The sequence below is a fragment of the Belonocnema kinseyi genome, chromosome 1 (assembly GCF_010883055.1).
Source record: "Belonocnema kinseyi isolate 2016_QV_RU_SX_M_011 chromosome 1, B_treatae_v1, whole genome shotgun sequence".
Lineage (NCBI taxonomy): Eukaryota > Metazoa > Arthropoda > Insecta > Hymenoptera > Cynipidae > Belonocnema > Belonocnema kinseyi.
In genome coordinates this window covers 68,306,728-68,323,698 of record NC_046657.1, presented here as the reverse complement: position 1 = coordinate 68,323,698, position 16,971 = coordinate 68,306,728, and the positions used below count along the sequence as shown (strand labels likewise).

General features: G+C 28.5%; 1 protein-coding gene across 1 annotated transcript in view; it reads left to right on the top strand.

Moving 5' to 3' along the window:
* The window catches only part of LOC117170735, a 12,256-nt gene extending 1,092 nt beyond the window's left edge, over window positions 1-11,164 (top strand). The window contains exon 2 of the mRNA XM_033357769.1: window positions 10,082-11,164. Coding sequence (XP_033213660.1) covers window positions 10,082-10,611 — 530 coding nt within the window. The 3' untranslated portion in view covers window positions 10,612-11,164. The remainder of the gene's footprint in view (window positions 1-10,081) is intronic.
* The last annotated feature ends 5,807 nt before the right edge of the window (window positions 11,165-16,971 follow it).

The window sequence follows — 16,971 nt, the reverse complement described above, 5'->3', positions numbered from 1 at the left end:
GGGGGGGGCGCAGTTATAATTTAGATTTTTTTCACATCTATAGGAAAATGTTAGGATTCGCGGAATTTCGGGGGAGAAAGGGCCCCGTTGGGCCCTATGACTGACCACGGCCCTGTTTTTGAGTAAAAATTTTAAAACGAGGTGTTAAAGTTGAACTAATTTCTTAACAATTAAAATTAAAATTTATTCTTTTCTTTCTTAAAATTGCATTTTTTTGGGCTGAGAATTCTTGAATTTTATTAAAAATTTATCCTTTTGGTAAGTAAATAATTGTTTTTGTTAAAAAATTCACCTTTTTAGTTGAAAATTCAACTTTTTGGTTGGAAATTTATGTATTATGTTAAAAAAAATTTTTTTCAGTGGATTAATCTTTTCGTTCAAAAATTCATTTTTTTAGAAGAAAATTTAACTTTTTGGATGGAAATTCATGTGTTCTGTTGAACGATTGTATTTTTTTGTAATAAATTGATCTTTCTGTTCACAAATTAATCTTTTTTAGTTGCAAATTAAACTTTTTAGTTAAAAATTCATGTAGTTTTATGAAAAATTGTATCTTTAACCAGTAAATTATTTTTGTTGTTTAAAAGTCATCTTTTTTAGTTAAAGAGTCGACTTTTAGTTCAGAATTCTTGAATTTTGTCGAAAATTCGCCTTTTTAGGAAGTAAATTCATTTCTTTTAATTCTTCTTTTTTATTAAAAATTCAACTTTTTGGTTGGAAATTCATGTATTTGGTTAAAAAATGTATTTTTTGTATTGAGTTAATCTTTTTGTTTCAAAATTCATCTTGTGTAGTTCAAAATTCTACTTTTTGTTTGGCAATTCATGCATTTTGTTAAAAATGTTCTATTTTTGTAGTAAACTAATCTTTTTGCTTACAAATTAATATTTTTTAGTTGAAAATTAATATATTTTGTTAAAAAATTGTACTTCTTTGTAGTCAATTAATCTTTTTGTTTTAAAATTTATCTTTTTTAATTCTCCTTTTTTGAAAGCATTTCATCTTTCATCTTTCTGTTACAAAATTATTCTTTTTTAATTCAAAATTCTTGAATTTTATTAAAATTTCTTCTTGTTTGGTAGCAAATTAATTTTTTTGAACAAAAATTCTTTTTTAGTTTAAAATTCAACTTTTTAATTCAAATTTCTATCATTTTGTTAAAAATTAGACTTTTTGGTAGTGAATTAACCTTTTTGTTTAAAAATTCATATTTCTAATTTAAAATTCAACTTTTGGGTTGTTTTGGGTTGTTTAAAAATTATTCTTTTTTATTTAAAAATTCAACTGCTTGGTTCAAAATTATTGAATCTTATTAAAATCTCGTCTTGTTTGGAAGCAAATTAATTTTTTTGTTTAAAAATTCATCTTTTTAGTTGAAAATCCAACTTTTGGGTTCAGAATTTTTGAATTTTGTGGAAAATTCTTCTTTTTCGGGTGGTAAGTTGATCTTATTATTTAAAACTTCATCTTTTTGATTAGAAATTTAATAATCACGTTTTCAAATTGAACTACTTTCTTAAAAATTAAAAAAATTCTTTTTTCATAAAAATTTAACTTTTGTTTGACAATTCTTAAATTTTAAAAAAATTTGTCTTTTTTGGGTAAAAAATTAATTTTTTTTGTTCAGAAATTCATCTGTTTTAGTTGAAAATTCGAAATTTTTGGTTCGCAATTCATGCATTTTGTTGGAAATTGTATTTTTTATTGTAAATTAATCGTTTGTTGAAAAATTAATCTTTTTTAGATGAAATTGTTACTTTTGGTTTCAAACCTTTTGAATTTAATAAGAAATTCATCTCTTTTTAATAAATTAATCTTTTGGTTTGAAAATTCTTCCTTTTTACTTGAAAAGTGAACTTTTTCGTTCAGAATTCTTGAATTGCAAAAATGATAAATTTTGCTGAAAATATCATGAACTTCCTAATTAATAAAGTTGACATCGAAACAACAAATTTTTCTTTTAACAAATGCCTGACTAATGCATTTTTGAAATAAATTTTTTTTAAAAATAACAAAATTTATCATTTAATCATAAATGTTTCTAAAACTGTAATAAAGTTTCGAATTGAGAGGAGTGGAATAGAAAGGAAAGAATTTTTCTGTCGCAAGATTCCTGAATAATTAATTTTTTAAATTAAATTTGCTTAAAAAAATAATAAAACCTCTAAAATAATAACGAATGTTTCTGAAATTGTAATCAAGTTTGTTTAAAATAATCGGGAGATTAATAAAAAAATTATAAATTTGGCTCAAATTATCATAAAGTTTCTAATTAAGGAAATTGACATTATATTGTTCATGGAAAATTATAGAAAATCCTAGAAAACATTCTTTCAACAAAAAATTTGTTCATACAATTTTTGGTATTTTATAATATCAGAACATTTTCAATCAATGTTACTCTATGGAACTTAGAAGATTTCAACTATTTTTTTTTTACTAACGAGTATTGGGAACGTCTGATGAAAGAATCGTAATTTTTTCGTCATATTTGCTTATTTATAAAAAAGGTAAAAGTTAATTGAACAATAAGTTTTGACAAATTTCTTAGATATCTTATTTTAAATTATGCAAAAGAAATTATTTGAAAAGCTTTGCTTCATTGAAAAACTTACTTTCTCGTATGGTTGTTATTTTTTTGTTCAAAAAATCTTTTTTATCAATTAATAAATTTATTAATAATCCATAGGAAAAAATTCATTATTAAGATATTGTTTTTTATTAACGTAAAAATGGAGTATTTTTTAAAAAATACCGAAAATCAGAATTCGTTTATAAAAATTCTTTAAAAAATTCTGAATCTTAATGAAACATTAATTTCTCTCAAACTTTATACCAAAAGTTTGGATTTCAATGAGCTAAATAGGACCAAGTCCCATGATATAACTTTTTAAAATTAATTTCTTTACAATTTATTAAATAAAAAGTAGATTTATTCTCAGAAACTTTATTTCGCCACTGTCTTGATATAATATAATTTGAGATAATTTTTATAAATAAAATAAGAAAATGTTGAACGACGCTTAAGTTATACTTCAGGCCTGTTTTTTAGAATTTATAAAATACAGAAGAATTATAAAAAATTATTTAAAAAAATACTTGGTTGAAAGATTAGTTTCATTTTGTTAAACATCATTTTCGTTGTAAAAATTCTTGTTAGATTTTCTGGAAAGTGTCTCATTTTTCAGATTTTAAATGAAATCTAATAATTAAATTGATTTAATTTGCAATTATTGATTTCCTGATTAAATATTATTAAAAATCTACTACGTTTCATTATCTCCAAAGTTAAACGAATAGTGCATATTTATGTCGTCACGTTTATTTTAATCGTCTAGCTAAGATCATTTTTATTCAACCAGAGATTGCCTTATCTTAAAAAAAGATTGAGTAATAATACCAAACAAGTTAATACTATTCTTCTCATAATCGAAATAAATAAAATGAAAAACTGGAGGAGATGTCAACAAGATTATAAATTTTATCAATTGCGAAAAGGCGTAAAAAAATGTGGTTAATATTTGAAAAAATAATACTTCCAAGAAACGCAGCATGGGTTTTTCATTAAAACTGGTTATTAAAGTAATTAATAAATAACGAGTGAGAATTAGGGTGGTCCACAAATTTTTTGCGAATTTTCATGGGGACAACCCAGAAATTTGTTCAAATCCACACAAAAATAAATTCATTTTTTTAATTTGAAAAAAATGGTATTTAGAGGTGCCGCAAGCCCTATGAAGTTTAACACGTATTTCCCATTAGAAAAAAATACGCTTTTCTCAATCTTATTCGGAATCCTCAAAATTCTTTCTATCAAGTTGAAACTCAACATTTATCTTCACAATTAGCCATAGAATACGAATAAAATATCACTTTTAAAATATGAACACCATAAGTCTGTTTTATAGGGTCCCAAAAAACCCCCATAAGTGAAAAAATGTGTTTTGCGATTTTTCGGCACTAATTATGACTTTTTAGCGTTTAAACAATTTATTATTATTTTTAGAAATTTTCTTATAGAATGGAGTTAGAAAGACATGTTTTTTTAAAAAGATGTTCTACTTTTTGTCAAATTTTCAATTAGAAGGAATTCATAGTTCATCAATCTTAGCAAGAGTAATTTCTTTAACAATTTATTATTATTTTAATAATATTCTCTTAGAAAAATTCTACAAAATTGCAGTTTAAAAAAACACTTTTAGTCAAATTTTCAATTAAGATAAGTTAAGTTATTGATTAGAGTCAAGAATAATAATTGTTTATACAATTAATTATTATTCTTAATGATATTTAATAAAAGTGAAGTAATAATGAATTCAAAATAACCAAAATAATTTTTTAACAAATTTATTATCATTATTAATAATATTCTATTTGCTTAATTGGTAGAATGCTGCAGTTTTTTCTGAAATTTTTAACTGTTTGTTTATTGTTCATTACGCGTAATTTAATATTAAATTAAATTAGGCAGAAATAATTGTTTAAAAACAAATTATATTATTCTTCATCAATATCTTTATCTATGTTAATATCTGATAGTTGCGGTTTTTCAGCAATTTTTGCTGTTTTCTAAAATCTTTACCTTTGCATCGCTTTTTTATTTATGAAGAAATAATAAGTCAAACACAAAAAAAATTATTTTTTCAATATTATTGTTGTTTCAAGTTAATTATTTTCGCTCTTTTCCAAAAAAAGAAAGAGATTATTTAAAATGTACTTTTCTCTAATGTTCATTTATTAATTTTTCTTCTACCTCTTATCCTTTGGACATAATGCGCAGGGGTATAAGAAAGATAAAAAAATTGATAACTTGTATAGCTGAATGTTATAAACAAATTTTCTTAATGAATACTCGACCTTAAGCGTTTTTGTCTTCAAAGTATATTTCTGCTCTGATGTTGCTAGTTTTCATCGTAAGGATGATACATCGACATTAAGATGTAAAATTATACGTTATTTGTTTATTTTATAAACAAATTATATAAACAAATTCACATGTTGGGCGTTTCTAAGCGAAAAGAAATCTATTTTTCTTCTCACCTTGCTGAAATTATATTTCCAATGATGTTTCCTCAAAAATATTTTGCAACCTATTAATATTTATTCATTTTATAAACAAATTATATAAACAAATTCACATTTTGGTCGTTTTTAGGCGAAAATATATCGCTTTTTTTGACGTTGCTAAAACTAAATTGCTAATGATGTTTTTTGAAAAAAATTCTGCAACCCATGAATATTGGTTTATTTAATAAACAAATTATTTTTAAAAAATAAAAATTTTTGGCGTTTTTAAGCGAAAAAAATCGTTTTTTCCTCTAAACTTGCTGAAATTATATTGCCAATAAAGTTTTAAAAAAATTACTAACTAGCAATATTTGTTTATTTTATAAACAAATTGCTCATATAAATTGTTAAAAAAATAAAAAAATATTGATGTGTGGCAAACAATGTTTCGGAAAGCACTATTGGCAATATCATTTTAGCAAGGGCAGAAAAAGAAACGTTTGTTTTTGCATAAAATTTCCCAAAATGTGCATTTATTTTAATAATTTGTTTATTAAATAAACAAATTTTGATAGGTTGCCAAATTTTGTTAGAAAATATTATCGGCTATATAATTTTAGAAAGGTCACAAAAAAAACGATTTCTTTTCGCTTAAAATCAACCAAAATGTGCATTTGTTTATATAATTTGTTTCTAAAATAAACAAATATTATTGAGTGGCAACAATTTCTTAAGAAAACATAATTGACAACATAATTGCAACAAGGAGAGAAGAAAAAACTGTATCTTTTCGCCTAAAAACGGTCAAAATGTGCATTTGTTTATATAATTTGTTTATAAAATAACCAAATAACATTTAATATTAAATTTTAATATTCACTTGTTATTCTAATAATGAAAGGAAGCGATTACAAAACAGAACTGTATTTTGAAGACGAATAACCCCTGATGTTGACTATTTGTTAATACAATTTATTTATAAAGCATAAATATGCGAGTTAACAATTTTATTATCCTTCTTATACATCTGTACATTCAATCCAAGGGATTAGAAGTCTAGAAAATTAAAAAATAAAATCACAAAAATCGACATTTTTTTCGCTGTTTGCATTGAAATAAAAATTAAATAAACAAATTTTAAAGTCGACTCTCAACATTTTCTGAAAAATTTAGTATCATACAAATAATTTGTAAATCATTTAATTTATTTGCTGTAAACAAATTTTATAAACGAACTAACAGATAGTCTTATTATCAATAAAGATTAATTTCTGTTTCATAAAAGTGCTTCATATTAATGTAGAAATGACATTTATCTACAAAACTAATTGAAAAGTCTTTAATAACTTTTGTGATAAGCAATTGTTGTTGCAAAATATTAAAATTTGGAAATTTTACAAATTATAATCTCCTTCAATCGCCAGAGCGACTGCAGGTCTTCCTTAAAATAATAAGTATTTATTGATATTTGATCAAATATAACAATGAAAATTTTTATAAACAAATTATATAACCGAATTTAAAACTTTGGCCCTTTCGTATACAATTTTTTTTTGCACGGCAAGTATTTTTAACAGTTAAGCGAATGACTGATAGTCAGAAAAATGTTTAAGAAGTCAACAATGACCATTGTTATTAATAATTCTTGTGATAAATTATTAAGATTTATGGTTTTATAAAATTAAAATTTTTTAATCGTTAGAATGGATACGGATACTCCTAAAAAATGTATCCTGGATAATATTTGGTCAAATATTACAACTTAAATGTTTATAAACAATATTCTGATTATTATATTTTGTCAAATATCATCAAAGATATATTATTTTCAGGAATATCTGTGCCCATTCTGGCAATTAAAGAAAATTTAAATTTTTTAAACCCTTAAGTTTAAATATATTGTCACAAGAATTGTTAATAATAGTGGCTATTGTTTACTTTTCTAATATTTTTATGACTATCAATCATTCGAACAATAAGTTAAAACATTTTGAGTGCAAACAAAATTTTCTATGAGAAGGGGTCAAAATTTGGAATCTGTTGATCTAGTATGTTTTATAAAAATTTAAATCGTTATATTTTCACAAATATTGTTTAATATTTATTATTTTAAGGTATACCTGAAGTCGCTCTAGCGACTTGAGGAAATTATAATTAGAAAAAACCCAAATTTAATATTTTACCACAAGAATTGTTTATGAAAATCGTAATTATAAAATTTTAAACCAGTTTTTTTCTTAAATGTTATTGGCCCACTAATATAAAGTAATTTTAGCCAAACAATTTTTTTTTACTGATAATTTAAGACTCTGTCAATTTGTTTACAAAGTTTGTTTCTAACAAACAAATGAAATAATTAACAAATTATTTGTATTCTATGAGTCCCTAAACAAACTTTTTAGAATTGAATTAACTTAAATTTAAGAAAGTCAAATTCAGACGAAAATTGAAGGCTCTGTACATTTTTGAACAATAGAAGTGCATTTCCTCCAACTGTGCGCCACAGGCGGGAGTAAAATGAGCTGCGCGATAGTGTTAAACGATCACTCAGGCGTGAACGCACAAAAGCATTTTTATCCGAAACAGCAATATATCGGGTTTGTGCCCCAACTTTTCCACCCCCAAGACCGGCGCAGTGTGCGTGCTTCACTGTAGTTGATTTTTCATCTCCATCTCAGCACAATTATTTACTACCCCCAACAATATTAATATGAAATGCCCCTCCTACTTTTGAATTTGAATTGAAATTGAACTGAAATTAAATCGAAATTGATTTGAACTTTAATTGAAATTGCATTAAAATTTGATTGAAATTGAATTGAAATTGGATAAAAATGTAATTAATATTCAATTTAAATTGAATTGAAATTGAATTGAAATTAAATTGAATTTGAAATTGAGTTGAATCATTTCATGCTCACCTACACTGTTGAAAATGTTTGGAAGACTAGAAAAAACTTTTAGAGCACTTCCACATCATAACCGGAAGATAAAATTTATCACATGGTATTGGAATAAAGAAATTGCAATACATGTATTGCAAACTCTGTAAATCGCAAAGAAAATTGTTCACCATTAATTAAAGGAATTATCAGAATTCAAGGAATTCACGAAATTCCTCGAATTTACAGAATTCATCCAATTCAAGGAATTTAAAGAATTCCCAAAATTAATGGCATTTATGAAATTTATGGAATGAATGAGATTCGCGGAATTATCGAAATGAAAGAATTTACGAAATGTATGAAATTCGTAAAATTCCTATAATTTAAGAGATTTACGAAATTTACGGAATTCTTCAAATTCCCGTAAGTCACGGAATTCGCAACATTCATGGAATAACAGTAATTTACGAAATTTATGGAATTCACGGAATTTATGGAGTTTAAGGAATTCACGGAACCTATGAATTAATTAAAATCACGGAATTCATAGATTTAAAGCAATTCAAGAGATTTATAAAAATTATGGAATTCAAGCAATTAATTGAATTTAAGGAATTCACAAACTTCGCGGGATTCATGAAATTGACGGTATTTATGAATTGATGAAATTAATAAAATTCTAAGAATTGATTGAATTCAAGGAATTCATAGAATTCTAGGAATTGATGAAATTTCCGGAAATCACTGAAATTACGGTATTTATTGGATTTTCGGTATTTACAAAATTTACAGAATTTATGGAAGTCATGAAATTTTCAGAATTCATAAAATTTTTAGGATTCATAAAATTCCTGGAATTCATGCAATTCACGGAATTTATTGAAGTCATGGAGCTTACATGATTCGCTGAATTTACATAATTCAAGGCATTTACGGAATTGTATGTCATCACGGAATTGGCGGAATTCAAAGAATTCACGGAATTCTTATAACACCCGGAATGTATAGAATTCGCAAAATTCATCGAATTTGCGGAATTGAAGGAATTTATGGATTTCCAAAAATTTACGGAATCCACAGACTTTGTAGAATTCACTGAATTCATGGAATTGAAAGAATTGACGCAATTTACGGAATTCGCGAAATTGCTAGAATTTAAAGAATTTGTCGGATTTAAGGAACTAATGGAATTAACTGAAATTACGCAATTCAGTTAATGCAAGGAATTTATGCGATGGACAAAATTGACGAAATTCATGAAATCCCAAGAAATCGCGGAATTCAAGAAATTTACGGAATTGATTGAATTCACGGAATTCGTGGAATTCCATAAATTTCATGCAGTCAGTGCATTCTGTGAAGCCATTAAAATCTACAAATTTGAGTTTTCTGAATTCCACGATTAACTTTAATTCCAAAAATTCCATGAATTAGTGCGATTGCGTGTATTTTGTAAATTCCATAAATTCTTTAAGTTCCTTTAATTTCATACATTCTATGCATTCCTTAAACCTCGTGAATTGCTCAAATTCCCGGAATTGTACGAATTCCATTAATTTCGTTACTTACGTTAATACCATTAAATCAGTAAATTCCAATTATTCCGTGATTTCCATGAATTCTATGAATATCTTGAATTTCATGAATTCTGTACATTCCGTATACTTGGTGCATTCATTAGAGTCCATGAATTCCTTAAATTCACAAATTCCATAAATTCCGTGAATGCCCTGAATTCCATGAGTTCCATTTCGGCTCTATCAGAATTTTTTTCTTTATCTGGTACAAGTATCCTGAGAAAGGATTCACATTTTTTTTAATTTTTCGCTTCAACTGGTGTCAAAATGTCCAGCAACTGGTTACTAGACTTGTATTGTAGAATTCCAATAAATGTGAGGTACCCTATCAATACCAGTATGTGGAAACCACAAAATTATGGATTGTAGCGTTACCGATAGTTTTGGAAATAAACTTCCAGTTCGTATGGAGAAAAATATTCTGTATGAAATGTGTGATGAAGTGGATCAGCGGTTCTAAAAACTGGCAGGGTCTAAAATATTTGCACATAAATAAATTTATTTTATTTTTCTTAAGGGGTTAGTCTACTTTGAAATGTAAAGTCTTTAAATTTTTTTCTTTACATAATAGAATAATCATCTATGATATAAATTGGTGCTGTTATTTTGCAGATTCAAGCTCACAGGCAAAGGAGCGCATCATAGCTATAAACAAGATACCAGGACTTATTGTTCCTGAGGGTCAGCCCATAATTTGGCAAAATAAAATGATTGGAAAACTAAATTTCGGGGTCGTTTTGCCATTAATCCAAGATGAACGCTTCTTCACTATACTACGCCAGCCCTCTAATCATCCTGAGCACATTAGGTCCGTAGAATGGCTAGTATACATATCTAATTGGATTGATGAAATGCGGTATCCTCAAGAGCTCTTGCGAACTGCTGCGCGAGAAGTACAGAGATTAAATTCCGTTATGAAGGCCGCTCAAGAGGGTCGGGTCTTAATTGATCCTCCGCGACGAGCGATTTCATTTAATGGAAGAAATATACATAGGCCCGCTGCACGACATACTGTACATCCTGTGAATGATTTTGAACCCCCAAGACGAGCGTTTGAATATAGACTTAATGAGCATATGGTTTATACACCCAGGCCTGACAGAATGCTTCTTAAACAAATGCAACGTAGAAGAAACACATGAAATGTTCAGAAATAATAGCATGTTCCATCCTCGAAGAAAGAAAGTCGGAAAATTAGGGAAAAAATACTAGGAGGGCTCTCTGGTAATTCTCCATGTCAATCCTCTTTCATCCGCAGCCAACTCAACAGAATCCGTGACAAATCTTCCAAGCGTTAAAGCTTCTGCAAATGAGTGATTGGGTATCTTGAAAAAAAACCCCAATCGGAGCGCAAGTTTTGCAAAATGTCGTAGGGTGGGGAAGGTGTATATTTTTAAATTGTGTTTCTTTTAATTTTTGAACAGACACTTTTTTATCTTGTGCTCTGATTAGTGGGAGCTTTTTCAGGTTACTCATCGCTTATTTGCGGGAGCTTTGACACGTGAGCGATTTGTCACGGACTCACTGAACGCTTTGTTAACCAAAAAAACCGCATTGGATATTTTTTTTAAGTTACAAAAAATAACGCCAAACATTAGAATGTAATGAAAATAAATAAAATATAAAAGGGATAAGAATATAGAAGTGAGGACAATAACTTAAGTTTTTAACGTTAGTTTGTAATATATGCCGGTGCTACTTAATACAACTTGCGAATGTTCTTACAATGTATCGTCTAATTTTTTGTTAACCTTTTCCCATTCATTCACCATTTTTCCTATTTTTTAGACAATTTTTATTCTTTTATAACTACAATAAATGCATTTAATCACAAAAATAGCATTAGCAATATAAATCTGAAAAATTTAATTTGCAAACAAAACATTGCCTAGAAAACGGTTTTGGAATCAAAACAATGGAAAATCTACTTTTATTATTTCTAAATATATCTTTGATTAACAAAAATTTTGTCTAAGAATGATTGGTTTTTATACATCGGAATTAAACAATTTCAGTTAGAAATTAAATATTTTGAAATATAAAATTAAAATTGTAACGTTCAAATCTTATTTTTTATCGCTTACTTCTGAATATTTAATTTATAATTACTCATTTTAAATAAACAGTAAGATATTTATAAATATTAAATAATTGCTTTTTTCTTAATTAAAATTTTTCAAATGAAATGGTTAAAAATGAAATGATTAAAAATGATATATTTTAGACTGCAATAATATTAGAAATTTAATAAAAGCCTTTGATTATGAATATATTATTTTAAAGTTATTATAAAATTGAAAATAGTTTACAAAGTTTCAATCGCGCGTTAAATTTGTTTAATTAATAAGACTTTCCAATTAAAACAATTTAACGTTAAAATTTAAAAATTTTTAAATTGTGAACTGATTCCAAATCGTCTTGTAAAATCAATTATTATTTATTTTTTACATCTTCAGTAAAATTTAAATTTTAAAATTATTATTCAATTTACATTCACAGTTGACAAACAAAAAATGTAGACTTAAAAATGAGGAATCTAAATTAAAAAATGTTTAAAGTGGAAGATTTTCGAATTATGCATGCTAAACAAAATAATAAAATAATTTAAAGAAAGAACAATTTAACTATTCATTTAACAATAGATACAATAGATAAACTCAAAGTTTGACAGATTTTTTTTGAAAATTTGTCAATTTCCCGGTCAAAAAATAAATTTACCGTCATTAACTGGGTTTTCCCGGTCTCATTAGATTTCTAGTTTTCCCGACTTCCTAGTCCAGCGGGCAGCCTAAGCAGCTTCAAAATGCAGTTAGTGGGAAATATATAAATGACGAAATCATTGTTTATGGAAATAATTTATGAGTGTACAAATATGATATAAATTATTGCGGGACACGAAGTTAAAACAAAAACAAGGACATCCAATGAAGGCTTTACTAACTTCATACTGAGCCAGCTTATTTATACCTTTCATAGTCTTCATTGTGTAAAGAACTTTATGTTCTGGTAGTAGATTAAAAATAAAAAAAGCCTATTTGTTAAAAAGCGATAAGAAATTTTTCGTATATAGAGGTTTTGCTATTAAGAATGATATAAAATTATAAATTATAAAAAAAACTTTTATTTAATTTATAAATTTTGTAAATGCACACATTTTTTGTTGGTAGAACCAGTGTTCACGTGCTACTTCCAGAGTACGCGTTTAAGTTTTTAAATGCAATTATTGTTGATTGAAAACGAAAAATTCGTTTGAACATACTTTGACTAATGTAAAACTAATCCAAACCAAACACTAGAAATTTGACTAAATACACTTTCATTAAAGTAAACAAGCAATCACGATAAATTTGTTCGAATACACTTTGATGAATGTTTGCAAAACTTACAATTATAATTTTTTTTTAATGTGAAAAATTAGATTTTTTAGCAAAAAATTAAAAGAAAATTAATGCTCTTGGTTGAAAATTCATCTTTTTATTTTTGAAAACTCTGTTTGTTGCAAAAGACACTGTTTTGTTAAAATTTCAACTATTTGGTTAAAAAATCATCGTTTTTGCTCATGAGTCAAGGCCACTACGTTATAGACTATGTGGACGACACCCTGGTTATCGTGTGCGTTCAGCATCTGGATGCGCTCTTAGGATTAATGCAGCAAACACTATGATTAGTAGATTCATAGTGTAAGAAGACTGGCCTATCAGTCAATCAAAATAAGAAGGTCTATCAAGCTAGCACCTCCAAAAACGAAATTCCCAAATTTCTTTGTGTCAGAATTTTTCGCTTTTCGCTTTGGGTTCTCGAAATAAATTCATTTTTCGTCCCCTGTGACAGCATTTCACAAATGGTTTTTCGATTTTCCATTTGTCTATCGTTCAGTTGGTGTGGTACCATTTTCCATACTTTTGAATTTTTCCCATGACTTTTAAACATTGGAAAATTACTTCTCGGGTCACATTTAGTATTAGTGCCAATTGTTGTTGCGATTGGGTTGGGTCTTCATGGAATAATGCCTGCAATTCCTCGTCTTCGGACTTTTTCGCTGCACCAGGACGTTCATTGTCTGTTAAATCAAAATCTCCACTTTTAAATTGACGAAACCGTGTCTCACATTTTCGAATCACTGGAGCATGTTCACCATAAGTTTCTACCTGTAATCGATGAGCTTCAACTGCTTTCTTCTTTTGATGAAATACTTGGAACGACACTCGGCACATTCACTGAGGTAAACAACTATGATGCTATTATTTGGGCAGAATGGAATTGTGTATTTTTGAAGGTTATTGCCCATAAAAAAATATGATTTAGATGCCAAATCATAGAAATGTATACATATCTCTAACGACATCTATGAGTATAACCGGCAAACTTCAAATAACACCCCTGGTAATAACAGTTGGCTGACCGAGGAACATTAGAATAAGTGGGGATTGGTCTCTGGCTGCAGAAAGATTAAACCACTCTTGGGCTCAAAGCTAGGCTCTCGCCAAGCGAAGGAATTACTAACCTAGTACATAATTACAGTTAAGAAAAGATTAACTTAATTTCCAATAAATAATAAAAACGAATCTTCTACGAAACAGTTAAATTCCTACTAAATTGTAGAACGTTCTATCAAACGATTGAATTTTCTACCCAAAATTATGAAGACCCATCAACTGTTTATTTTTAACCCAGGTGAATGAGAGTATGACAAAAGTTTAATTTACCTTCCAGGATTTGACTGTCTCATATTTAAATTTTGAAAGCTTTCATCGATGTGATTTTCTTTATACAAGCTGTTACTATAATCGTGCATTTTATTAATAAGAAGTTTAATTAATGTATTCTATAAATTATGTTACATATATTTGATAGATATCATTAAAACATTCACTCAAAATTGACCTATGCAATTATTTCTTGCTTTTTTCTGCAAATGTGTATAAGTTTTGAAATTAGATCTTTTTTGTTTGAAAGGAACTCTAAATTTATCGAAGAAGGTAGATTTTCAATCAGGCAGTTGTTTTTTTAACGAAACAGTTGCATTTCCAACCAAAAGAGTTTTTTTGAAACAAAAAGATGAAGTTTAAACCAAAAACATTAATTTTGTACCAAAAGATACTAAAAAATCTTATTTGCTTATTTACTTTTTATGAAAGTGTATTCAAACAAATTTCTCGTGTTTGGTTTACATTAGGGATACATTAGTCAAAGTGTGTTCAAACGAATTTTTCCTGTCTGGATCATAAATTTCATTTTAAAACTGAAACACGTACGCTAGAAGTAGCTCATGAACTATGACAGAACGCATTCACTGGGCATGCGCAGAATCAGCTCGGAAAGTTGCACTGCTAGCGACAGAATGCATTGTAGTCTTCTAAAAAAAACTCCTTCTAAATCACTGCAATCATTCAAATCTTGTAAATTCTTTTCAAAAAATTGAGTAAACCGGCTTTTAAAGGTGGTCTGCAAGCCTCTTATATTGTCGTTTAGGGACTTCCAGTCCTACACTGAACACTATTTCTCATGAATAAAAAATGATATATATATATTTTTTATTCTAAGAGGATTCAAAGACAAGGAACTAGGGTATCAGTCTGATGGCGTCTCGGCATATTTTCCAAAATCATTAACTTTTGTAAAATTCGTTGCTGCGTATAGAAATATCATAAAAGGTTCGAGTCTTTTAAATACTTTTATTTTGCATTTGAGTATTAAATATTGAAATTTAACACTTTGTCAGGTATGAATAAATAGAAGTTTAAATTCGTATAACTTGGTAAAATATTTAACAATAGGGTCATCACCAGAAAATTGTTTTTGCTAGTAAAAGCTACTATGAAATATTTATATTTGAAAATTCGCTTGCTAATACTATTCAACATTAAAGGCGACTTTTCTGGATTCGCGCCTGGGTCGCGGAGTACGTAATATGCTCTTATTTCCCTGAATTATTGCTATTTCTTCCACGCCGCCTATCTTCTTCTGGGAGCTGCCTCAAAACTATGTGTGAATTAGTCACAGGTTCAGAACCATTTCCGCGTTGTCTGCCATTTCGGACAGCAGTTGTATGTGTATTTGTTTCATGCAAAGAGCGGGATCGTGGCAAATGTTGAAGATAATTTTCGAGCTGTTCAGAGTATCGCACACTTGCTTCATTAGAAGAACGTAATTGTTCCAGGGTTCCAATTACTGTTTGACGATATAGAGCGGCTTGTCTAGCGGAATCTACTGCCTGTACCAACTGCGCAGCATTTTGCATAATCCGTTGACTGTAGCCCATTGAATCAATCCAGTTAGATATGAGTCGTAGCCATTCAACGTCACTAATATGCTCCGGATTGTTAGAGGGCTGGCGCAGTATAGTAAAGAATTGTCCATGTTGGATTAGTGGAAAAACGGTATCAGAAACCAGTTTTCCAATCATTTTATCATTCCAAATTATTGGCTCTCCCTCAGGAACATAGAGTCCTGGTATCTCAATTAAAGGAATAATGCGAGACCTTGCCTGCAAGCTTAATTCTGTAAAAAGATAATAGAAGTATGTCCAATTAAATGGTTCATTTAAACAAAAATTCTGAAAAATTAATGAAACCAATTGATGTGTGAATGTCAGGATCAGTTTATCCATCACAAAAGGGTAGGCTTCTAGCGATTCAACCAGAACGTATACGCACCACCCTTTAGGAACAAGGGTTTGGACGCTGCCGTTTGGGCGCTAGATATTTGGACGCGGGATATTTAGGCACCAAGCCGTTTAATTATACACTGAAATTCTTATTTAAGTGATGTCTTCGAACTGTTCTTGAATGGTGTTCTCTTAAATCAAAGATAACATTCTTCAGCTTTGTCGCTACGCTACTGATCGTCATGCATGACTGAGCACCGCCTCTAATTCGGCTTCGTGGTTCCCAAATTTACAGAGTGCTGAGCATTACAATTCTAGTAACGATTTCAAAGGCAGTTACTTAAATGATCCAACTGACGGCTAAGCATTTCGGTGTCTGAAATCTCGCGCTCAATAGTCTAAGACGCAGCGACATTGGACCTTTGCGTCATCGTGGATATTGATCAAAAAATAGAAATGATATAATCAAAAAGCCAGCCACATTAGACCTTGCGTCATCACGAATATTGAAAAAAAGTTAGGAATTATATATTTAAAGACCCAGCGACGCTGGACCCTGCGTCCATGCGGATATTGATAAAAAAATCAAAAATGATATATTATAAGAGCCAGCGACACTGCACCTTTGTTCATCGTGGATATTATTAATAGAAATAGGAATAATATAGTCGTTGATCCAGCGACGCTGGACCTTGCGACATCGCGGATATTTATAAAAAAGTGGCAATGATATTGTCAAAGACCTGGCGACACTGGGCCTTGCGTCGTCAAGGATACTGATAAAACAAATAGAAATGGTGTAGTCTAAGAACAAGCGATACTGGACCTTGCGTCATCGCGAATATTATTCATACAAATAGGAATGATATAGTCTAAGAGCCAGCGACATTGGACC